At 64.0% G+C, this 24630-nt stretch overlaps 2 protein-coding genes across 3 annotated transcripts; both read left to right on the top strand.

The window, feature by feature from the left end:
* The first annotated feature begins 10873 nt into the window (after positions 1-10873).
* SEPTIN5 (septin 5) lies at positions 10874-18779 on the top strand. 2 transcript variants are annotated; one of them, XM_062182210.1, is made up of 12 exons: positions 10874-10946; positions 11086-11096; positions 15222-15318; positions 15440-15526; positions 15767-15890; positions 16000-16134; positions 16221-16338; positions 16475-16576; positions 16825-16921; positions 17051-17186; positions 17302-17404; positions 17848-18779. In XM_062182210.1, the coding sequence occupies exons 1-12, from the start codon at positions 10904-10906 to the stop codon at positions 17902-17904; spliced, it is 1110 nt and encodes a 369-aa protein (XP_062038194.1). In that variant the 5' UTR covers positions 10874-10903; the 3' UTR covers positions 17905-18779. The 2 variants fall into 2 exon arrangements, with proteins under 2 accessions (XP_062038194.1, XP_062038193.1); XM_062182209.1 differs by lacking the exons at positions 10874-10946; positions 11086-11096 and adding an exon at positions 14347-14606.
* Positions 18780-18833: 54 nt separating this feature from the next.
* GP1BB (glycoprotein Ib platelet subunit beta) lies at positions 18834-19866 on the top strand. The gene is made up of 2 exons (XM_062182211.1): positions 18834-18843; positions 19034-19866. The coding sequence occupies exons 1-2, from the start codon at positions 18834-18836 to the stop codon at positions 19636-19638; spliced, it is 615 nt and encodes a 204-aa protein (XP_062038195.1). The 3' UTR covers positions 19639-19866.
* Positions 19867-24630: the final 4764 nt, after the last annotated feature.

Raw genomic sequence — 24630 nt, 5'->3', positions numbered from 1 at the left:
TCATCTTTCCGCCTGCTTTTTTCATCACGTACACGTTAGCCTCCTCAGAAGCGCTCTCTCTCTCTCTCTCTCTCTCTCTCTCTCTGGCTTCGCACGCTGGGTGATCCTGCATTGCAAGAGTCCTGGGCAGCCACAGGCAGAGGTGGTTTTAGCCGGGAATCTTGACCATCACCGTCGGAATTCTGCGGGCTAAGCCAGTCCCGGTGACCGCTGGGCCGGCTGACCGCACGCTGCTGGACCAGCACACGGAAGATGTATGAGGTTAGAGGCAGGGAGCCCCAAGCCGCCTCCCCAAACCACCACCACCTCCAGACCCTGCCCGAAATATCCACACACCCAGCTGCATAAGGGGCTGGGTGGGGTCGTCCCTGCGGAGCCCCTGCCTGCAGTGGGGGTGGGGGTGCGGTGGGGGTGCAGAAGGAGAAGGGCAGGGCAGGGGAGGGGAGGGGAGGGGAGGGGATGGTCCTGGGCTCCTGTTTCTCAGCCTGGTCTCCCTGAGCAATTTTTGTTTTTTAAACATTTTTCCAGTATGTCGTAGTGTCCCAAGACCGGAAGTTGCAAAAGCCTTAACACACGGGTGCAGGCAGCCATGCACACGTGGGCATTGCTGCTTCTGCCACTTCCTGTATTTTCAGATTTATTCAAGAAGCACAGAGGAGCTAGCGTGCATAGTGGCATAGCGGTCAAGCCATTGCCTGTGACGCCGGCATCCCCCTAGGGCGCTGGTTTGAGTCCTGGCTGCTCCACTTTCCATCCAGCTCCCTGCTGATGAGCTTGGGAAAGCAGCAGAGGATGGACCATGTGCTTGGGCCCCTGACACCCACATGGGAGACCCGCATGAAGATCCGGGCTCCTGGCTTCAGCCTGGCCCAGCCCTAGCCGTGTGACTGTTTGGGGAGTGAACCAGCATATTATATCCGTTGCTTTGTGACTTTCTGGTGTTTGTTTGATTTTTAATTTATTGTCTTTGAAAAATGCAAAACACGTGTTACAATGTTAGCCGTGGCAATTACGTTGAAGGGTGCAGGTCAGCGGCCCTGGGACCCTTCAGCTGGCTGTGGGACCCTCACCACCACCCTCAGAACTCTCTCCATCATCCCCAAACTGATGCTCTGTCCCATCCCAAACACCCACTCCCCTTCCCCAGGCCCCCTCCCCGCCCCGGCACCTATCTTTCTACGTTCTGTCTCCATGAGCCTGGCCACCCCGGGGACTCGTGTGAGTGGACTCACACAGCGTTTGTCATTCTCTGTGTCTGGCCGGCTTCACTGTGAGCGTCACGTCCCGAGGATTCATCTGTGTCGTGGGCTGGGTCAGGATTTTCACCGGCGTGGGTTATATCTCATTTAAAACGTCCTAGCCTGAGACAATGGTGCTGCACGCAACAACCCTAAAAACTTCTCAATGGTTCACCTGAAGTGGGTGAATTGTATGCTCTGTATGCTCAAAAAAGGGCTCATTAAAAAAAATACTGGCCGGTGCCGCAGCTCACTAGGCTAATCCTCCGCCTGTGGCGCTGGCACCCTGGGTTCTAGTCCCGGTCGGGGCACCGGATTCTATCCTCTTCCAGTCCAGCCCTCTGCTGTGGCCCGGGAAGGCAGTGGAGGATGGCTCAAGTCCTTAGGCCCTGCACCCGCATGGGAAACCAGGAGGAAGCACCTGGCTTCGGATTGGCGCAGCACGCCAGCCATGGCAGCCATTTGGGGGGTGAACCAACGGAAGGAAGACCTTTCTCTCTCTCTCTCTCTCTCTCTCTCTCTCTCTCACTGTCTAACTCTGCCTGTCCAAAAAAAAAAAAAAAATACTAATAGGGGCCGGTTTTGTGGTGTAGTGCAGGGGGTGGAAGATCTCTGTCTCTCTGTGTGTGTCTCTCTCCACAACTCTGCCTTTCAAACAGATTAAAAAATAGATCTTTTCTTTTTTTAAAAAAAGACACATACAGAGGGAGGCCAGTGAGGATACATGGAGGAGACAGTGCCCGCCTTGGTCAAGGGCATAGGAGGAGCTGGGGGCCTGCAGCGTGCCCCCAGCCCCCTCTGTGTCCACGGTGGGTCTTCACAAGGACTACACAACAGCAAAGGCGAGGGGTTCTGGGGCCAGCGTCCCCGGAGGAGAGGTGCCTTTCCAGCCTGTGCACCTGCCAGGTGAGCGTTCTGCGCTCTGGGGCTAATTCACTGGGAGGCAGAGAGACTCCTGCGTAGCAAGCGTAACAATCGAGGGATCAGATGCACAGAAGGACCCAGCTGAAATGGGGCAGGGCGTGGGGGAAGGGCAAGTGACTCCCGTGGGCAATGGGGAGGGGCGTGGGGGGAGTGAGTCACACGAAGGAAAGAGTAGGAAAGAGTCGTGTGCACAGGAAAGCCTCCATGGAGCCCCGCCCTCCACCCCCACCCCCCGGGGTGTCCATGGCTTGGCCAGTGCCCCTTCCCTGGCCGGGCCGGGTGGGGACAGCGTCAGGCCCCACCGCCACCGTGGAATGAGCCCTCACTCAGCGGGCAGAGCGCCTTGCCCTGGCGCCTGAGACAGCTCCATTCAGCAGTCCCGGGGCCCCCAGCCAAGCCAAACACCCTGATTTGTGTGGGGTTTTTCTTTCCCAGCCAAAGCGGGCAGCGGGCGGGTGGGGCTTCAGCGGCCTAAGCACGCACAGGGACCTTTCTCCTCTGTCCCTGGGGGTCTTGGCCCCCCCGCCCACCCTGCAGGGCTCCAGACTTCCCTACACAGAACCAAGTCTCAGAGGCACCCTGGGGTCACAGGCCAAGGGAGACCAGATGGTCCCTCCCCAGCCAGCTGGCCACCCTGTCACCTCCTCCTCCCTTTCCCTCCCTCCCTCCCTCCCTGCCCCCCACACACACCTGGGCCACACGGGTGGGGTCACACACCTGGGACAGCGCCCTCCTGTGCATGGTCACCCCACACACGACCCTCACCTGGATCTGGGGCGTGAGTCCCCCCGCCCCGCTGCCCACTGCTGTCCCCCACATTGCAACGGCTTTCCCGAGACTGATCGGTACAGGTCACCCCACTCTGCAGAATGGAGATCCAAGACTGACAACCCCGCCCCCAAGGCGGTGGACGTCAGTGGTGTCCCTGAACACAGCGGCAGGGACACAGGCCCCAGTGCGTCTGTCCTGTGTGCGGGAGCCATCGGCCTCAGAGACCTGAAGCCACCGTGCTTTCAGGATGCCAGGCTAGCCCACCTGCAGACAGGGTTTCCAGGCTAGCCCACCATGAGAAATGATCTAAAGAAGCCCCGAGCCTCCATGGAAAGAAAGATGGCCAAGGAGCTGCCCCAGCTCTGACCACTGTCTGCTTGAATTTGCATGTCTCCAGCTAAGAGGCAGCAAGGGGTGACCACTTTGTAAGCACAGAGCGAGTCGAGAAAGAAACCCATGGTATAAACAGCCGGTTGATTTCCATTCTAGGTGACGTGGCTGGATAGATGGAAGGGGAGCATAACAAACCTTGACCTGTAGCTAACACCATCAGCAAAACGAATTCAGGAGGGATCCTAGGGGTGGGAGCTGCGGCGCAGCAGGAAGCCACTGCTGGGGCCAGTCCCTGTCCCAGCTGCTCCACGTGTTTTTGTGTATTTCTTTTTATTTGAAAGGCAACGTTACAGACACAGAGAGGGAGAGGCAGAGCGGTCTTCCATCCGCTGGTTCATTCCCCGAATGGCTGCAATAGTCAGGCGGGGCCAGGCCAAAGCCAGGAGCCAGGAGCTTCTTCCAGGTCTCCCATGTGGGTGGCAGGGGTCCAAGCACTTGGGCCATCTTCCACTGCTTTCCCAGGCCATAGCAGAGAGCTGGATTGGAGGAGGAGCAGCAGCGACTTGAACCTGAGCCCATATGGGATGCCGGTGCCACAGGACGGGTGGAGGTTTAACCCACTGGACCACAGCACTGGCCCCTCCATTTTTCTCGTTAACATTTACACCTGCAAGATTTTTTTTTCCAGAGAGGCAGACAGAGAGACAGCGACAGAGAGAGAGCTCCCTGTTCACTCCCCAACACCCACAAGAGTCAGGGGTGACCTGGAGCCAGGAGCTGAATCCAGGATCCCCGACGTCAACCTGAAGCTGCTCACCCCCAGGCTCCTCACCTGCTGGCTTTTTATTTTTCCTTCTCTCTTTCCTCTTGGCTCACTGCAGACCCTTTCAAATGACAGCAGAGAGTGGTCCGTTTCTTTGGAGAGAGCATTCGAACAAGGGACTGAGGCCAGGCGGCAGCTGCGGCCAAGTCCTGCAGGCCTGGGTAGGGCCTCTGGCTGCAGCCGGGCCGGGCACATCTGGGTCCGGAGCTCACCTTCAGCTTTGCAGTGGAGCGCGTGGGAAACATCTTCACCTGTCCACTCAAGAGGTGGACTCGGAGGGCCAGCGCTGTGGCATAGTGGTTAAAGCCGCCGCCTGCAGTGCCAGCATCCCATATGGGCACCGGTTCTAGTCCCAGATGCTCCACTTCTGATCCAGCTCTCTGCTGTAGCCTGGGAAAGCAGTGGAAGATGGCCCAAGTCCTTGGGCCTCTGCACCCATATGGAGACCCAGAGGAAGCTCCTGGCTCCTGGCTTTGGATCAGTGCAGCTCCAGCCACTGCGGCCAACTGGGGAGTGAATCAGTGGATAGAAGACCTCTCTCTCTCTCTCTCTCTCTCTGCCTCTGCCTCTCTTCTCTCTGTGTAACTCTGGGCTTTCAAATACATAAATAAATCTTTTAAAAAAATGCCTCTTGTGAGTTGGCTGCTCCATAACTTCCTGTTTGCCCCCAGAAGCCTGCTACATCTGCACGACAGCTCGCAGTAATTCTCCCTTCTGTGTTGAAAATGGGCCACCACTTTCTTCCCAGTGGGGATTGTCTGGCTGGGCTTCTCGGGTTTTCTGGAGAGCAGCTGGGAGCCTGCCACACCCTCCTCTGGCTCCATCAGCCTCTTCTTGTCCTACCAGGGACGCTGTGCCTCCAACATGACTCAGGAGAGACAGAGCCCCACACTGTGTCCCTGCTGCAGTGACCCCCCCACCACAGCCCCCTGCAGAGTCCCCAGGGCCTTACTGGGGGATGCTGGGAGAAAACAGCCTGTGCGTGTGTAGGGGGCGGGGGTGGATCCCTGTCTGTGCCGAGATGGCAGCTACCCCAGGGCACATCCCACGCTGGACATAGCACCCAGGTGCAAGACCCACCTCCAGCTCTGGACTCCAGGTCCCTGCTAACGCAGCCCTTGGGAGGCAGTGGTGATGGTTCAGAGTGACTGGGTCCCTGCTGCTCATGTGGGAGACCCAGATGGAGTTCCTGGTTCCATGCTCCAGCCTGGCCTAGCCCTGTCTGTTGCAGGTATTTGGAGAATGAACCATGGCTCTGTGTGTATGTGTGTGTGTGTGTGTGTCTCCTCCCTCCCCTCTTCCTTTTAAATTTTATTTATTTATTTCAGAGACAGACAGACAGAGCTCCCGTCCACTGGTTCACACCTCAAACATCACGCAGAGGTCCAGCGCTGTGGCGTAGCAGGTAAAGCCACCGCCTTCAGTGCCGGCATCCCACATGGGCACCGGTTGAGTCCCAGCTGCTCCACTTCCGATCCAGCTCTCTGCTGAGCCTGCTTAAGGCACCTGTGCTCCATGCCGGACTACCTGGGTTCAACTTCCGCCTCTGGTTTCCTGCCAGTGTCCATCCTGGGAGGCGGCAAGTGATGCCTCAAAACGGTCAAGTTCATGCCGCCACCATGGGAGACCTGCTCTGAGTTTCTGGCTCCTCAGTTCTGCCTGATTTTTTTTTTTTTGTTTTTTAAGATTTATTTATTTATTTGAAGGACAGAGAGGCAGAGAGAGAGAGAGAGGTCTTCCATCCGCTGGTTCACTCTCCAATTGGCCACAACGGCCAGAGCTGTGCCTATCTGAAGCCAGGAGCCAGGAGCTTCTTCTGGGTCTCCCACATGGGTGCAGGGGCCCAAGCACTTGGGCCATCTCCCACTGCTTTCCCAGGCCACAGCAGAGAGCTGGATTGGAAGTGGAGCAGGCGGGACTCGAACCGCCGCCCATATGGGATGCCGGCACTGCAGGTGGTGCTTTACCCACTACAGCACAGTGCTGGCCCCACGGCTTCTGTCTTAAGAGTCATGGTGGCAGACCCCGGGCGGGAGTCTGGCAGTCTTCCAGGTTGACTTGGCTAACCCACCCACACAGCCGAGGTGCAGAACAAGGCCCTCACCCTGGCGCTGACCATGCTGTTCGGCCCGAGGTTCCATAGCCTCTCCCAGCACTGACCACATCCGGGCCACTCTTCCATCTGTGTCACCACGAGCTGTGGCAGGCAGGACCGGCTGCTGCCAGGCACACGAGGAGGCAGAGGAGGCCTGCGTCCAGTCCACACCACGCCCTGTCTTGCAGCAGTCTGCAGCTTCCGCTGGGGAACTCTGCAGAGAGCTGGGTTAACACGTCCCTTGTCCTGGCTGCCGCAGAGGCCGCACACACAGGGCCTCAGCAGCCCTGGTGTGGCTGGGACCTCTCCTTTTCTCGTCCTTCCTGTTTCTCTGTGTCACAGCAAAATAAAAAATTTCATTAAAAAAAAAAAAAGGTGGGGACTGACACTGTGGTGTAGTGGGTTAAAGTCCTGGTCTGCAGTGCCGGCATCCCATATGGACGCCGGTTTGAGTCCCAGCTGCTCCACTTCCCATCCAGCTCTCTGCCGTGGCCTGAGAAAGCAGTAGAAGATGGCCCAAGTCCTTGGCCCCCCGTACCTACGTGGGAGACCCGGAAGAAGCTCCTGGCTCCTGGCTTCAGATTGGCACAGCTCTAGCCATTGCAGCCATCTGGGAAGTGAACCAGCGGATGGAAGCCCTCTCTCTCTCTCTCTCTTTCTCTCTCTCTGCCTCTCCTCTCTCTCTGTAACTCTGCCTTTCAAATGAATAAATACATCTTAAAAAAAAAAAAAAAGGTTGCATGAAACCAGCTTATCTTTAATTCCATTTTCCCTGCACTGTTTAAAGCATCCATGGCATTCACACATAGCCTCACCAACCTGCCACTCCACTCCACCCCCAAGGTGGTGCCAGGGCCCTGTGGCCGGTATGCAGAGGGCAAGGTGCCACCTGCCAGCCTGGGACCTGCACCTGCTACCAAAGGGGCCAGAGCCACCGCAGGTCTCCTCCTGTGTGGCCCTAGCGGGCTGGGGGGCAGGTCTTCTGTGGGTCCTGTCTCCGGTCCTGAGGTGCCTGGGAGGTTTGTAGGAGACTCAGAGCCACTCCCGGGGTGCTGCAGCACCAGGCCCTTGTCTGATGCATGGAGCGAGGCGGGCAGTGGATGGGAGGGGTGGAGCGAGCTCCCCTTGGCTCTCTGCTGGCTGCCTCAGGATTGAGGTCACCGGGCCCCAGCCAGCTCCCCACGCTCCCCTTTCACAAGTGTGTGTTCCCGTGGGACTCTGTCATGCCTCAGTGCCTCGGGGAGAAGCCCTGTGCATGGTTGGCGCCATTTCTTATCTCATTTATCTTCTGTTCTCTCACCTACGGCTTCTCTTCTCGTAAAGGCGCAGAATAAGGTGGTGCAGACAGAGAGCCCTGGGGGGGGGGGTGGGATTCCTTCCCCCTTGTAGGTGTCCCTTTCCCCCACCCCCGACTCCGCTCAGGGACCCCAGGCTGCCTCCCTGCCCCTGCCCTGAGCACAGGCGCTCTTTGTAGGGTTGGTTCCCAGCTGCCGAGTGAATCGGGGACTTGGTGTGGCCCTGGGGCTCCAACCCTGCTCGGTCCGTCCCTGCCCCCGCCACACACTGGCTGCTTTAAGCAGGCAGCAGCCACGTGGCGGGGCAGCTGCCCGGTGCTCCTTGAACAACATGGACCTGTTTGTGCTGAGACGTCCTCCCATTTCACCCTGGGATGCAGAAACAGGAGGGGGCAGGGAGGGGGATGCCCGTTTTGCGGGGGTGAGGGCTGAGCTGGGTGGCCCTGGGTTCTACTCTCAGGCTGCTTGGTCTCGGGCACACGGACACCACGCTCTGACTTCCGCTTCCTGCTTTGTACGTTGGACACAGAAAGGCCCAGGTAGGGACTCAGCACAGGCAGGCCAGGGCCACCCCGGGACAGTCACCCACAAGGATCTCAGGCGTGCTGAAGTGACCTCAGGTGTCACCCAGGGGTCTCAAGGGGCCCGTGCTCTGAGCTCAGCCCAACCTCTGCTCTCACCCTTGGCTGATGGGTGGAAGGTTCTAGAATGTCTCCCCACCCCGGCCTGCTCACTCCACACTCTGTGCTGGGAGAGGAGGGGGCAGGAGACAGTGCACGGTTTCTACGTAGCCTCTTGAGAATTTTTTACCGAAAGAGGTTTTTTTTTTTTTTTCCCTTTCTGAAAAAGCATCAAGCTATTTGTAGTCTGAGTTGGTTGAACAGATTTTTCTTAGTGTCACTGATTTTTTTTTCTACTCATTAACTTTTCCTTATGAATTAAAAAATAGTCTTTTTCCCCCCCTCCCAGCACAGGAGTATTTTATTTACTCCTCTGTGTACCACAGCTTGCTGGGTAGAGGAGACACAAACACCCACTTGGAGACACGGGTTTCCTTGGAGCCGCAGCATCCTAGCTGGGTACCGGCCCCCACAGAATCAGAGTTCCTGGGGGGGGGGGGGGGTTGTGCTTTTGGGTGCATGGGACAGAAGCATTTGCAGAAGTTTGGCCTGGGCCCTGAGCCGCTGGGCATTCTGGCCACAGTCTGAGAGGCTTTGTGACGTTCACCATCTCCCCTTGGCCAAGTGCAGATTCTGTGTCATGAGCTGGTAAGCGGGACCCTGGCTGCCCACCTGCCTGGCTTGAGAAGTGTCCCGTGTGCAGAAACACGTGAGCCGTGGGTGCTGCTGGATTCCTCTGGGGAAGGGTTCAGCGCTGTCCGCGGGACTCTTGGTGACCCAAGTCCTAGGACAAGGGACAAGACCCTGCCTCCACCTTCCAGAAGGGAACCTGACACGGCTCCCCACCCCTCCCAGCCTTGTCCCTAGCACCATAGGCTTTGGGGCGTTTATTTTTAGATTTCTTACTTTCTTTGAAAAGCAGAGTTTTACAGAGAGAGAGAGAGAGAGAGAGAGAGAGAGAGAAATAGAGAGGGAGAGATTTTTCATCTGTTGGTTCATTCAGGGAGCCCTATGGGAAGCAGAGACGCCAGGATGCAAACAGCATCCAGTATGGGATACAGGCGTCACAGCTTAACCCCGCTGCGCCACAATACAGCCTCACCTCTGGGCTTTTCCAGTAGAGCAATGATCCCTACCATTCTGGGGGAGGCTCCTGGGCCTGTTCATGGCATCCGCGCCACCCTGGTTCTCCATTAAACACTGCTCTTCAAAGCAGCTCCATCTTTTAGGATCCAATCACCTTGGTAATCAAAAGATCTTGTCTTTTTTTTTTTTTGGCTCCCACCTCCTGGACTGTTGTAAAACCTATCGCTTCTCTCACTCTTGGTCCAAGCAGAGCCAAGTTCAAAGCCCTCTGACCCAAGGCCGCCCAGAGCCACCCTCACATTTGGATCTCAGGACAGCACTGACCAAGGCCCTCTCCTGCAGGGTTCCGGTCTATTGTCCCTTTTGTCCCCAGCACCTAACACCTGCACAGGTCCGTACGTGCTAAATATCCAGGCATTGTTTTTCAAAGAGCAGCTGAACAATTCCACAGAGGTCCAGGCTTCCCCAGCCCCTCGGGACCCCCAAGGAGAATGCTCTCAAGTCACCTATCCCACCCCGGACCCGCCCCCAGCCCGGCAAGGCTGTGCAGGACCCTCAGTGCTGGGTCAGGGCGAGAAGGGGACAGACTGGCTTTGCCCCAGTATCTGGCAGAGCGAGGACAGCACCACTGTTCCCATGACCTTGTCATGTACGAGGCCAACAGCTCAGCACTGGGGTGTAGGTGACCCAGGGGCAGGAGCCCTGGCAGCACCCCCCCTTCACGCAGGAAGTCCATGGGCCGGCAGAGGGACCCAGGGACAGCCAGGGGCTGGAGAGGGGAGGCTGTGTGTGGAGGGCATGTGCCTGGCCGGCTCCTGCCACTGGGGCTGTCACCTGGGGAGGTGGTGACAACCACAGACCCAACAGTCCCTTTCTGAAGGGACAAAGAGGTGCTACCTGGGAACACCCTGTAGGGGCTCCCTGGCAATGTGACAGTGACACAAGTGACAGGAGCTATCAGGCCCTCGTCCATTGAGGTCCTGCCAATGGGTTAAAGGTCAGGGGCCTCAGTTTCTCCATCTGTAAGTGAGGTGCAGTCTCTGGCCCCGCCCTTCACAGGACGCCCTTGTTCTCCGTGACCCCCGTCTCCTCTGGGTGGAAGCCTGTGGGATGTGCAGAGCTGGGCTGCACAAGGCACGGTGGGTTGCCAGTTCAGCCCCGGAACAAATAGTCCCATTTCACTGCCCAGGAAAAGAAAGGCTGGACCATGGCCCAAGGGAGGGTGCTTTGCACTGGCGCGGCTGTCTGCTTCCAGCGTTAGATGGATGCTGTCATGTGCGCTGAGCTGCCCGCGCCTTTTGCTGTGACGGGGTGAGCAGTGCTGGCCTGAGGCTGGGGTGCGGCTCTAGACTGGGACTGGGGTGAGGAGGGGGGGTCCCCGGGGAGCGAGGGAGCGCAGAGTCCTGGCCTGGGCTGAGGCCAGAGGAAGCACACGGCGGGAACGGCCCCCGCAGGGGCGGGTGGGGCTCGCCAGGTCGCCCCACGGCGCGGCGCCGCCTGCAGGAGACGAGGGCGCCGCCCCAAGCCGGCGGCGCGGGCCGTGGGGGGCTCCGCGGTCCCCGCCCCCGCCGGGTCGCGCGTGGGCGCGGCGCGCGCCGATTGGCTGGCAGGGCGCGCGGGCGGGGCGCGGCGGCGCGGAGGGCGGGTCACCCGCCACGGCCCGGCCTGCGCGCCCGCCCGCCCGCCCGCCCGCCGCACGTCCCCCCGCCGCGGCCACCATGAGCACGGGCCTGCGGTACAAGAGCAAGCTGGCGACCCCAGGTGAGCCCGGCGCCCGCCGCGTGCCCGCGCGCGCCTTTGTCCCCGCCGCGCGCCCGCCCCTCACCGTGTCTCTCCGTCTCTCCCCCGCCCGCCCGGACCCGCCCGGACCCGGACCCGGACCCCGACCCCGACGCCGCAGAGGACAAGCAGGTACGCGCGCGCCGCGGAGCCGGCGGCTGTCAGCTATTGTTGCTGGGCGCCCAGGCGCGACCCCGCCCCCGTCGGCCTTGCCCCAGCCCTGTCGCGGTAGCTGATGGGCAGCGGGGCAGCGTCGCCGCGCCTCCGGGGGTGGCTACGGCCGGGCGGAGTGGGTAGCGCCAGGGAGGCCCGGCGGAGGGACCCTCTCAGCGAGGGGCCGTGCGCCCCTGCCTGGATTGGAGGATGGGCTGGGCGCCCCCTCCCACTGGTCCAGCGCCCGCATCTTGCTCTTTGCTGACCCGCCCCGCAGGCCACGTGCTGGGGGTCCTGGGTGAGGTCGTGGGCATAGCAGGTCACAGGCCGGGGAGGGGACTCCGTCCACCCGCGGGGGCACCTCCGTGGCCCTGCGCTGTTTGTACTCCGTCCCCACACTCAGATTCCAGTGTGCTGGTGTGTGACTGTGCGTGAGGCCCTCCTCATGAGTCATTCTGGTGCCCAGGAAGGGTCCCCCGAACCCAATGGGTACCAGCAGGCTCTGCGCGAAGGGGCTAGCCTGGTCCCCACCCTCCAGGAATGCAGAACCCGAGACGGGGTGGACCTGGGCATCCCTTGTGAAAATACAGTGAGCTCCGGGTGAAACAAAGGTTTGAGGTCTCAGAGTGGGAAGGGGGTGGGAGACGAGGTGGGGGGGTGGGGGGAGCCTCTGCTGGCCTCCCTGGCTTGAAACCAGCTAATTTGTTTGGGAGAGAAATCAGAACGGCTTGGTTCTGGCCCCAGCGTGGCCGGCCATGGCAATCCTGATTAGAGCTAGAGCTTCATCCATACACAGCGCCGATGCTGTGGGGACCCTGGAGTCCAGGGCGGGAGTCGGGGAGTCACTGGCTGTCTGCCTGATGCCAATCTCCTGGCAGGGACCCGCCCCACCCACGGGCTGGCTGCCTGGCTGGCGGGTGAGGCTCTCTGGGAGGGGCTCCCCAGGGAGCCTTGCTGGGGGCTCCCTCTCCATCACAGAAGGTCAGACAAAGCCTGAGATGCAGGGAGCAGCCAGCCAGCCAGCCGGCTGGCCGAGCTATTGTTTAAGGGAGACAGGAGCTCAGCCGGAACCACAGCTGCTCCTAGGCCTGCTGTGCCCCCAGGCTTAGCCTGAGGGTCTCCAAATCCCCAGGATCCCTTCCCCTCCCTCCCTCCCTCTCCCAGCACCAGCCAGCTTTCTCTAGCCCACTGCTGCTGGGTAGGGACCCCCCCCCCACTCCTGCCCACGGGGAAGCCCCTCCCTCAGACCTGGATTTGCCTTCTATCCTTTGTGATCAGCTGGGAGCCAGCTTCACCCCGTTGTGTACACCCAGGCCTGGAGAGAAAGGGCATAATACCTGCTGGGTCCTAGGGTGGGGGTGGGGATAGGGTGAGGGTGGGGGTTTGGGCCTGGGGGAGTCGGAAGCACAGGGTAACTTGTTCCGGGCCCTGCTGTGTATCCAGGCGTCATTTTGACTCTGCAAGGGGGGGGGCTATGCCCCCCCACGTTTTCTTAGGCAGCATTGGTGTGGGGGGCACTCTGATGGCCTTGTCTGCTGCTTCCAGAGCTGACCAAGGTTCTAAGAATGGAGGTGCCTGGAGGGTTCCAGGACCAGGAGGGGGGTAGGCACAGGGGCTGTCACTCAGCTCAGAAAGCCCTGAGGAGTGTTGGTTCTGCCTTGGGGCCCAGAGGTGGGGTGGCAGGGCTGCCCCAGGGAGTCCAGGGATGGGCTTACCAGGCCCTAGTAGGTGGTGGGACAGACCCAGTGGGAGTGGAGAGGGAAGACTCTTGCCCCTCCCCCGAACCTAGACCTCCCCAGAGGCTTGAGCTTTGCCAGTGGGGAAACTGAGGCAGCAGGCACACAACAAACTCCGTCAGACACCAGGGTGTGGGGTGCTGAGGCTGTCTCCCAGCCTGAAGCCCCGGCCAGGGCTTGTGTTCTAGGAGGGGGTGCCCTGGGCCAGAGACACCTGCCGTCTGGACGGGTGCCGCTGGGCTGAGGGCTGTGTGCGAAGTGGACCCTGGCGGAGCCGCCGCTGCAGCGGACTCTGGGCTGCAGAGGGCTGGCCAGGGCCAGGGAGCCGGCTCTGTGGCTGCTGGGGGAGTGGCAGCACGAGGTCCACCGAATGAAGGGCTCCCTTGTTCCCCAGCCGTGGGCCTGCCCTCCCCTCCAGGTGCCAGTGGCTGGAGGCCCCGGAGCGGGACCGGGGCCTGGACAGGGGGGCCCAGGCTGCTCTGCCAGGGGACCCAAGAAGGGAGGGTCTGTTTGAGGGAGGTAAGGGCCCCCTGCCACTTGCACGCTGGCCAGGGGCACTCTGGTCCACCTAGAAGGGTTTACTGGCAGCGCTCAGGCGTCCCCTGGCGGGGTTCCTGGTGTGGCTACACCAGGGGCAGACCCGAGCTGATGGGAATTCTCCAGCCTTTACTCCTGCATGGGTCAAAGCAGGCGGGGCAGGGGGTGTCCCCAGGGACGGTGGGGGCGGGCCCCACTCCATCGTCTTCCATGGGGGTCGCTCTGGGCGGCCTGCTGGCGGGGCTTCCAAGTTTGGAGTTGGACCGAGGAGGGTGACCCTTTCCTCCCCTCCGCCTCCCCCAAGCCGCCGCCGCCTCCTCTGCCCTCGCCTGGTTCCCTGCATGGCGGGGAAGACTTCCCCAAATACGCACCCGCGCGCCCGCGCACGCGCACGGATGTTGTTATCACCATGGGAAGGGGAGGGGGTGCGTCTGTGGGCACCCGGGAGGTGCAGCGACACCGCCCGGAGGTTTGTGGGCGGCACCTGGGAGGTGAGCGCGGGTGCCGAACGGGGCCCGCTGCACGCGGTTGCGCGTGGATCCCGGGAGGTACGCCAGCGCCCTCTGGCGGGCGGCACCGCGACAACCACAGACGCCCCCTACCCCCACCCCCACCCTCTCCGCGGGCCCGGGTCCCGCCCGCGTGGGCGACCGGCCCCGACAAAAGCCCCACCCCGACCTGGCCGCCGTGCGGACATCCCGACTTGAGGCCTCGGGGGACCCGCGGGGCTCTCGGCGCACGCGGCGCCGTGGCCGCGCCCGCGCGCTCCGGCGCTCCGGCTCTCCGCCCCGCGGCCCCGATTCCCCGCGGCCGTTTCCCGGCGACGGCGGGCGGGGCCCGGCCCGCCGCCCCCCTGCCGCGAGCGCCCAAGAAGCCCCGCCTCCGGCGCGGGTGCGGGAGCCGGGCCTGCCCCAGGCCGCGACGCAGCTGCCGGCGCTCGGGGGCGCAGCGCAGAGGCAGGGGCATGGCGTGGACCGCTGCCACGGGTGGGCGGCATCCCGGCTCCGGCCCTGAGTTTGCGTGCGCGCCGAGCGGAGCCGAACACCGGGCTTAGGGGCAGTCCGGGCCGTGAGTCCCTCACGAGTGCCCGGGTCCACGCGGCCGGGCAGGGTCACCAAGGGGGGGGATCGCCGCCATGGACTCTCTGGCAGCGCCCCAGGACCGCCTGGTGGAGCAGCTGCTGTCGCCACGGACCCAGGCCCAGAGGCGGCTCAAGGTGTGTGTGTGCGTGTGTGTGCGTGTGTGTGTGTGTGGACGTGGGGCGGAATGTGGGTCAGTGCGTGCGCGCCTGCCCAGCTCAGGGCTGTGTGAACCTGGGGACGTGGCGGTGGCTGGCAGGGCCGGGGTCTGCCGGGGGTGGGGGCTGGGAACCCGCTCCCAGGCGGGGGAGGCTCCTCGCCGCTGGCTATAAATAGCCCCTCTGCTCTGCCGCTGCCATTGCAGCCGCCGCCCCCACGGCTGGATCCGGGCCAGGAGGGGCCGCCTCCCAGGGCCCTGGCCCTGGTGCAGGGGGTGAGTGTTGAGGCTTGGCCTCTTCTTGGGCCCTGAGTGTGTCCCAGGCCAGGTGCCTGATACCCAGAAAGGAAGGACACTTGCCTGTCTCCATCCCCACACCCCCACATGCAGTCTGGGGTTAGGGGGTAAGGGGTTCTGGTTGAGGTTGGGGAAGGGGGTGTCTGCCCACCTCCACACCTTTGCTGTTTTCACCAACCAGGTACCCCACTGCTGGCACTGCTGTCTCCTCTATCCTGTAGGCAACAGGGCATTTGGTTTCCCCCATACTCCCCCCCCCCATGTGCCCCTCACCTGTCCCACCCCTCCTCCCTCCTAGGACATCGACAAGCAGTACGTGGGCTTTGCCACACTGCCCAACCAGGTGCATCGCAAGTCGGTGAAGAAGGGCTTCGACTTCACGCTCATGGTGGCGGGTGAGTGGGCGGGGCTTGGGGTCCCTGGGCCAGCCAGGCTGCATCCCTGTGGTGGTGGTGTGGGCGAGTGCGTGTGTGTGCACAGATCTAAGCTGACCCCGTCACTTGTACCGGTGGGCAGGTGAGTCCGGCCTGGGCAAATCCACACTGGTGCACAGCCTCTTCCTGACCGACCTCTATAAGGACCGGAAGCTGCTGAGTGCGGAGGGTGAGTGACCCTCGGACCCCTGCCACGTGACCATACACCCCCACCACGAATGGCACCCTTCCAGGTCCAGCCCCCTCTTCCTCAAACAGCATAGGTCTCCTGTGCAGGGTGGACGGGGGGGGGGGGGGGGGGGTGGGGGGTGGGGGGGTGGCCCTGATGGCAGTCAGGCGGTGTGGCCAGGGTGTGGGGGGGTTGGGGGAGCCCTCCCCCCTACACACAGGGCCTCTCCCCTCCCCCCAGAACGCATCAATCAGACAGTGGAGATCTTGAAGCACACCGTGGACATCGAGGAGAAGGGGGTCAAGCTGAAACTCACCATCGTGGACACGCCGGGCTTTGGGGATGCCGTCAACAACTCTGAGTGGTGAGCAAGGGCCTGGCCCACCCTGCACCTCCACCTGGGAGCCTTCCCTGCTAGTCCGGCAGCCTGGTCTCATGCTGGCCCCTTGCCCCATCCCCACCGCCCCGCCCAGCTGGAAGCCCATCACTGACTACGTGGACCAGCAGTTCGAGCAGTATTTCCGCGACGAGAGCGGCCTGAACCGCAAAAACATCCAAGACAACCGTGTGCACTGTTGCCTCTACTTCATCTCCCCGTTCGGGCACGGGTACGGGTGTGCCGCCCCGGCTGGGGGGCGTGGGTGGGGCCGGGCTGGGCTCGTGCCCGTCACCGCGCCCCCTCTCCCGCACGCAGGCTGCGGCCAGTGGACGTGGGCTTCATGAAGGCCTTGCACGAAAAAGTCAACATCGTGCCCCTCATTGCCAAGGCCGACTGCCTGGTCCCCAGCGAGATCCGGAAGCTGAAAGAGCGGGTGAGCCCTGCCGGGGCGCAGTGGCTCCCCAGGGACGGGGTGTGGGGGGGAGTTGGAGACAGCCAGGGCCACCTGGCCAGCCACTCCAGCCCCCCCCCCCCATCCGACAGCCCTGGGTGTCCCTCCACTTCCGCAGATCCGGGAAGAGATCGACAAATTCGGGATCCACGTGTACCAGTTCCCCGAGTGCGACTCCGACGAGGATGAAGACTTCAAGCAACAGGACCGGGAGCTGAAGGTGAAAGCCCCCAGAGCTCCCGAGGGCGGGGCAATGGGCGCCTCCCAGCAGCCAGAGGGGCAGCGACGGGGCACCTGCTGGAGCCTCAGCACCCGGGAGGCACCGCTGGGCTTTGGGAGGGGGGAGAAGCCAGCAGGCGACGACAGCACGCTGGAGGGGACTACAGCACGCTGGAGGGGCGTCCCAGGCTGAGCCTCTCGGGCCTGAGCACCTGCCGGGTGGGCTGAGCCCTTGCTCCCTCCCCCCAGGAGAGCGCCCCCTTTGCAGTCATTGGCAGCAACACCGTGGTGGAAGCCAAGGGCCAGCGGGTCCGGGGCCGCCTGTACCCCTGGGGCATCGTAGAGGGTGAGCTGGGGCCGGGGAGGGTGCGGTGGGCTGGGGTAGGGCCCGGGAGGGGAAGGTTCCCTGGGGTGGGCGCTGGCCCGCCGCCCGCCGCCCGCCGCCCACCACCCGCCGCGCGCTCCTGCCCCCTAGTGGAGAACCAGGCGCACTGCGACTTCGTGAAGCTGCGCAACATGCTCATCCGCACGCACATGCACGACCTCAAGGATGTGACGTGCGACGTGCACTACGAGAACTACCGCGCGCACTGCATCCAGCAAATGACCAGGTGGGCCGCCCGCCCCGCCCCTGCGCCCGCGGCCCGGGGAGGGGTGGGCGCGGGGCGGGGGGAGGCCAGGAGCCGGCACCCTGCGCCCACCACGCCGTCCCGCCCACCCCCGCAGCAAGCTGACCCAGGACAGCCGCATGGAGAGCCCCATCCCCATCCTGCCGCTGCCCACGCCAGACGCGGAGACCGAGAAGCTCATCAGGATGAAGGATGAAGAGGTGGGCGGGGCCTGGGGTGGGGGCGGGGCTGGGCGCGGGGAGGGGCCTGGTGGGGCGAGAGGAGGCGGGGTGGCGGGGCTGAGCGGCTGGGGTGGGGCTGAGCAGGGAGGAGGAGCCGGGGCGCGGTGGGGTGGAGCCGGACGTGGGTGGGGCTGAGCAGCGGGGGAGGAGGCCAAATGAGGAGCCGGGCGGAGCGGCGGGGGCGGTGCCGGACGTGGGCGTGGCGGAGGGGACGGGGCTGAGCCGCAGTGAGCAGGGATGCGGGCGGGGCTTACTGGTGGGGGCGGAGCTGAGTGTCAGGGGCGGGGCCTGAACTGAGTGGGGCGGGGCTGAGGCGTCGGGTGGGGCTGACCGGTGGGGGCGGGGAGGAGGGGCTTCCGAGGGGACGGGGAGGCTTGGCCTTTCACGCGCGCCCCTGCCCTCGCTTTCCGCACCCCTTCTAGCTAAGGCGCATGCAGGAGATGCTACAGAAGATGAAGCAGCAGATGCAGGACCAGTGACCCCCGCCCCAGCCCCACGTCGCCACGGAGAGGCCGCCCACCCCCGAGCCCCAGACTGGCCTGCGTCGCCGCCCAGGATCCACCCGGCTCTCAGACTGGCCCGCACCCGCTCCTAAACCCAGAGTGGGCCCTGACCGGAGTGTTCCCGAACGGAAAAGACGCGGAGCCGCAGCCCCCAGCCGACCCTAATTTATTCTCAGCACCGGCCTCTCCCACTTGCGTTTGCCCCCTCCCCCCCCATGAGGCCTGGACTCTACAAACCCGCAGGCCCTGCTCAGGCAGTTGGGGAAACCAAGGCAGAGGCGGCGGGCCTGCGCCCCTCCCCCAGTGCCGCAGAGCGGACTTGGGAGCCCACTCCTTCGTGTATGCCCAAGTGGGCCGGGTCGTCCTTTTCCCCCCCAACCGCGCGCGCGCGCTCTGGAAGCCCAGCCGTCAGCGGTGTGCGGGCGCGCACGCCCCTTCCCCGCACCTGCAGGAAGAGTTCCAGGGGGCGTGGGCACTGCACCCCCGACTCCCTGCGCCCAGAGGGCTGTTCAGCGCCCCCCGCCCGGAAGCCCCAGGCCCCTTCTCCCCCAGCAGCACCGTTGCGCCCCGGGAAATCTTGGCCCTCGGCCTCCGAGGTCTGCACCCGCATGACCCCCCCCCCCCGTTTCGTTCCGTTGTCAATGCAGCGCCCTGTCCTGGAGACAGGTGAACATGTCTGTTGGTGAAGTCGCGGCGGGCGTCCCGAGTGCTCCGTGCGCGCCTGGCGGGGTGGGTGGGGACGGAAGCCGGCCGGTGGTGGAGCCTGGGCGATAGCACGCTATCTGCCGCCCCAGTCCCCGACGGCGCGGCCTCGGGGTTATTTCTGGCGAGGCAGTGGCCCTGTGGTCTGGACAGCTCTCCTCCAGAGCAAACTGGGCCACCCTCTTCCTCCTTCTCCTCTCGCCATGGGCTCTGGTGAGTCTGGGGTCTGAGCGCCCCCACCCCACCCTACCCCGCGACCGCGCCCTGGGCAGACCTGGACAGGGGTGCACCCTGGAGGCTTTCGGCTGCGTCCTTGGAGCCAGGGCGCAGTGCGGTCGGGGTGGAGAGGTTGGAGAGCTGGACTGGGCCTGGCGCCCGGCTCACCGCGGCGCTTCTTTTCCAGGGCCGCGCGGGGCGCTGAGCCTGCTGCTCCTGCTGCTGGCCGCACGGAGCCGCCCGGCCGCGGGCTGCCCCGCGCCGTGTAGCTGCGCGGGGACGCGCGTGGACTGCGGGCGCCGCGGGCTGACCTGGGCCTCTCTGCCGGCCGCCTTCCCGCCCGACACCACCGAACTGGTGCTGACTGGCAACAACCTGACGGTGCTGCCGCCGGGGCTGCTGGACGCGCTGCCCGCGCTGCGCGCAGTGTACCTGGGCGCCAATCCCTGGCGCTGCGACTGCCGCCTGGTGCCGCTGCGCGCCTGGCTGGCCGGCCGCCCCGAGCGCGGGCCCTACCGCGACGTGCGCTGCGTCGCGCCCCCGGCGCTGCGCGGCCGGCTGCTGCCCTACCTGACCGAGGACGAGCTGCGCGCCGCCTGCGTGTGGGGCCCGCTGTGCTGGGGGGCGCTGGCGGCGCAGGGGGCGCTGCTGGTCCTCGGCCTGCTGCACGCGCTGCTGCTGGCGCTGCTGCTGTGTCGCCTGCGGAGGCTGCGCGCTCACAACCGCGCGGCGCACCGGCTTGCGCTCACGGCCCCGCTGGTGGCCGACCAGGCTGGATCCTGCGCGTCCTGAGAGGGGCCGACTGGTGCTGAGCCAACGCGGGCCTGCACGCCGGGGGAGAGGCCTTGCGCTGGGAGCCCCACCCCCCTCCACCTGGTCTCGGTCTCCGCCTCCGCCCATGGCCCGCACGCACGAGGGAATGGAACCGCTTGCTCGCTTAGAGAGGTGGAGGGACCCAGCTGTGGCTCAAACCCTGTGGATTCTCCCCTCCCAATCTGAGGAGCTAAATAAACCTTTCTCCCTGTCGCTGCCAGATTCCTGCGACCTGGAAAATCCCCCTCTAACCCCCACCCCAAGAAGGGCCCCAGGGAGGTAGCCCCAGGAGACGCGATCACATCTTAACACACAGCCAAGCTGAACGCTGGGAACAACGAGTTTGTAACCTCTTCCCCGCCCACACCATCACCTGGGAAAGGAGCAGCGGGAGAGACTCCTTACTGAGGGCCTTTGGAATCAGTGTACCCCGGCAGGAGCCAGGCGCCCCCATCACACCGCAGAAGCTACAGCCCACTGCAGCCCCCATGGCCGCCTGCTCCCTGCACCCCTAAAGCTAAGCAGCCGATGTTCCCTCCTCCCTGGGGGATCCCGCCGGGCCTAGGCTGCCAACAGCAAGCACAGGTGGCCCAGATGTGCGAAGGATACGTTCCTCGCTGCTCCCCGCCCTCGCCCAGCGGGCCCCGTGAACAATGGCAGCTGTTTTCCATGGACCCCCATGAGACACCTCGTGCCTGCCCCCCGCCCCGCCCCACTACGCCTGACCCGGTCGGGAGCCTGCCGCTGACACAGCCTTTGTGGGAAAAGACGGATGGCCTTCCACGGGGCTGATGCTATCTGAGGGCTGCTGGCCAGACGTGAGGCTGAAGCCACCGCCTCCTTTTGTGGGCAGGTGCGCGGCATCCGGCCTGCCCTCCTCTCCGGTCCTCCATCCGGCCCCCTTGTCACCGCATCGCCACGATGGCCGCCTTTGCACAAATGACCCTCCCCGAGGGCTGGCCCTGCCCCCGCCAGGGACCCCTGGTAGAGGTCAGAGATCACGACTGGGTGTCATAACCAGGTCACGAGCAGCTCCCTAAACTCGGTCCAGCCATGGGGTGCCGGGAAGGGAGATGCCCAAACCCAGACACGGACTACTTAGTGGGCTCCCCGGGCGTTCTCTGCAGCTGTACCAGGAGCAGAGCTGAGCCAGGGCCCTGGGAGCTGCCTTCCTCCCCCTCCTCCTCCTCCTCCTCTTTATGCCTTCAAAGGGAAGTGGAGAGCCTAGGAGAAACATGGGCATCTCGGGGGACCCAAGGAGCTGTGCAGGAGGAACCCAAGGGCATGGGGACCCTGGTGGGGGTGGGGAGAGGGAGCGACCGAGGCAGTAGCAGCCCCCTTGGTGGGAAAAGCAGCCAGGATCATGGCGCGGTCCAGCATCAAGCAAGGACTCCCCGCTCCCTGCTGGAGGGGGCAGCTCTGAACCCCGCAGCTTCTGCAGGATCGCCCCCTCTTTGCCTGTTGTCTTCGTCCGCCAAGTGCCTCCTGACCCTGAGCTGACCCTCCACGGGATGCCCCTGGGGCGTGTGGGGAAGTGGACGGTCCCAGCTCAGTGCCCCTGAATGGGGGTGGGCGGAGGGTCTCACACACCTCCTCCTGCCCTGCTGCCTGCACAGACGCCCCCACCCCCGGCCACCAGCAGTGTCATCCACTTCACAGACCACACCCACTTGCCCCAGGGTCCCTTCCTCACTGGCCACCTGGTGCCCTCTGTGGCTTCAGACTCCTCCTTCCAGGTGGGAGGAGGCGGGGCCTCCCCTCCAGGCGCTGGTCTTCAGGCTGGCTGACGCCAGGTCCCTTAGCTCAAGGCCCCAGCCCTTGGCGCACCATCCTCCCATCAACCAGCCTCTTTTTTCGGCGACTCACACCTGTCCTCAACACTGCCCTGGCCTGACGCGTGGCTTCAGCCGCATCTGGGGCCCGTGCACATCTGGGGCTAGCAAGTGGTCAAGGGGACGGGATAATGAGCCCTAGCAGGGTCAGACGGCAGCCACGGAGTGCACACCGCGGCCATCTCCCACCGGCCAGCGTCTACGTCCTCTTTGGCGTTATGGGCGGGTGCAGCCAGAGCGGCCGCCGCGAACCTGTGCTCCCATCTGGTGCCACCACCCCGGGGAGGGCACCAGAGGGCGCTCGCGGCCTGCAGAAAACACCAGCGATGGGCGAGTGTGCAGAGGTGGGGACCGCGGAGAGAGCCGGGGTGGGGGACCCGGCCCAGGCGGGCGCAGACGGCATCGCGAGGGGCGGACGGGTCGCTTCCTAGCGTGCCCCCTTCCCCGCGGCCGTCCCGGAGCTCTGACAGCCCGTCACGCGGGCAGATAAGGGACCTCTTCCGCGGGCTGGAGAGGGAGGTCAGCCCAGGTGCGCCCTCCCTCCGCCCCTGGTGTTTGCTCGGTAAACACTTATTGGGCCCCTGCTGTGTGCACCGTGGCTGGGCGGGGGCGGAGTCTGGCCAGGCCTAGCCGACTGGCCCGAGTCGAATTGCAGCCAGCCTTGGGGGGCGAGGGGGCGCGCGGGGGGTGCCCTCCGCCAGCCTGGGGAGGCAGGCGGCAGGCCTGGACCTTGGAGCTGCGCTGACACCTCTGGGGCCCCACGGAGGAGGCCCTGGGAAGGCTTGCGGGGATGGGGGGTGGGGGGGGTGGGGGTGGCGCTCTGCCCTGGCTGCGTGGGGGGAGGGGCTGCACCCGCTGCCCAGACAGAGCAACAACATTGGCGTGGGTGGCGGGGCCCCGAGGGGCCCATAGCTCACCGCACCGTCTGCGCCCACCCCCGGCGCGCGCTTCCGATGCAAGACAGGCAGCGGGTTATAAATCACCAGCCCCCCACCCAGCCACCCACCCACCCAGCCAGCCAGTCAGCCAGCCAGCCAGGCGCAGGGGCGACAGGGACGAGAGACAGACCCAGAGACAGGGATGAGGACAAGGGAGGCAGGCGAGCGGGGCTTGCGGGGGAGGGGGCGTCTCCCCGGGCGCCCCTTCGGCAAGCCCATCTGGAAACCAGCTGAGAGCCCCCCACCCCCACCCGGGCTGACCCCCAACAGGGAGGCGGAGGAGGCAGGCCTTGGCAGTGTCACTCCTCCTGGGACGACATAAATTAGAGGCGGGGGGGGGGGGGGCTCTCCAAGCAGCGCCCCCCAGGACTGAAGAAGGGTCTTCATGGTCACTGACTCTGGTGATGTGGCCTGGCCTTGGCTCTGTCCTTGTTTCTCCTGAAATGGCCCTTGGGGGACCCCCTGGTAACCCCCACCTCTCTTTCTCACCGGCACGGGTGGAGAGCAGGATAGGTCACATCGAAGAGAGTGATTTTATGGATGTTTCCCCCCGGGGGTGGGAGTAGGGGCTGGTGCTGCACTGGGGGGGGGGGGTAAATGTCACCCGTCCCTCCTGTTACCCTCAACACCTACAGGGTGCTTAGGGCCAGCTGGACAAAGCGTGCTGAGATGGTTCAGGTGGGCCCCACAGGTGTGAGCACACACACACACACACACACGGCAGTTTGTTTCAGAAGCTGGAGAGCCCATACGTGGGAGTATTCCTAGGCCTTCCGGTGCCGAGGGGCAGCTCAGACCCCCAGTTCCCGCCCAGTGTCTCCCCAGCAGGAGACACGTGGTGGAGGAGAGGCCACTTGTGTACAAGGACACCCAAGTGCCCACCAGGAAATCGCCTGTGGCTTATCGCCAAGAGTGCGAGGGTGGGGGGAGGGGGAGTTCCTTCCAGAAAGATCTTGGTATGCTGTGCCCTCCCCGGGGGGAGGGGGAGGTACTGAGCGTAGGTCCCATGGCTGCTTGAACCTCAGAGCCCACTGGGCACTAGGGACCGTGTGCAGGAAGGGGTCAGGACAGGTGTGTGCCTGGCCTGGAGGGGGTCTGCCTTCTTCCAGGCTGCTCCAGGGAGAGGAGAGGGCCGTGGAGAGTGCCGGGGGGGGGGGGGGGGGGCGCGCTTGTCACCCAGTCATTCATTCATTCACTGCAGGGGGCAGCCCTGGCTGGAGACTTTGGTGGGTGGGTGCCAAGACCCCCGCCCCTCCTGCTGGGGCCAGCTCCCTTCTGCTCTCTCTAGGACTGTCTCCTTCCATGTCCCCAAGGGAGGGTCCCTGGCACCTGTAAAAGGCAATTCCCGGCCAGCGGCGTGGCTCAACAGGCTAATCCTCCACCTAGCGGCGCCGGCACACCGGGTTCTAGTCCCGGTCGGAGCGCCGGATTCTGTCCCGGTTGCCCCTCTTCCAGGCCAGCTCTCTGCTGTGGTCAGGGAGTGCATGGAGGATGGCCCAAGTGCTTGGGCCCTGCACCCCATGGGAGACCAGGAGAAGCACCTGGCTCCTGCCTTTGGATCAGCGCGGTGCGCTGGCCGCAGTGCGCCAGCCGCGGCGGCCAATGGAGGGTGAACCAACGGCAAAAGGAAGACCTTTCTCTCTGTCTCTCTCACTGTCCACTCTGCCTGTCAAAAAGTGAAAGAAAAAAAAAAAAGGCAATTCCCACGTAGCGCCAGGGGTTTGGAAGACAAGACCCTTGCAATAGCAGCAGGGGCCAGCCGTCCCTGTCGCCACCCTGGCCATGCCCTGTCTCTGTGTGGCCACGCCCACCTCCTGTTGGGGTGGGGGACAGGGTGTGAAGGAACCCTGGGAGGTGGGGGACAGGGTGTGAAGGAACCCTGGGAGGTTTGAGTGACAGGAAGGAGAGGAGCGAGCAGGGACGAAGCTCAGGGCACGAGGGCAGTGGCCGTGGCAGCTTTACGTGGCTAGACCTGGCACGCCCAGCACGCCACATGTGGGGGGACTGGCGCAGGTGCCTTGGGCCACATCAGAGCAGCCAAGACCTCTGCACTGCCAGGGAGTGGACAGACAGGAGGCCCGGCTGTGTCTGGGCGTCTGTGGCAGGATCTGTTTTGGAGGGGTAGGGGTGGGGGAGGTGAGGGGGTGTTGCTCGTCTCAGCGCTTTGTTTATTTAAAGATGCTGGTGAAGAATTCCAACCG

Source organism: Lepus europaeus, chromosome 23 (assembly GCF_033115175.1).
Source record: "Lepus europaeus isolate LE1 chromosome 23, mLepTim1.pri, whole genome shotgun sequence".
Taxonomy (NCBI): Eukaryota; Metazoa; Chordata; class Mammalia; order Lagomorpha; family Leporidae; genus Lepus; species Lepus europaeus.
This window is presented reverse-complemented; position numbering and strand designations above follow the sequence as displayed.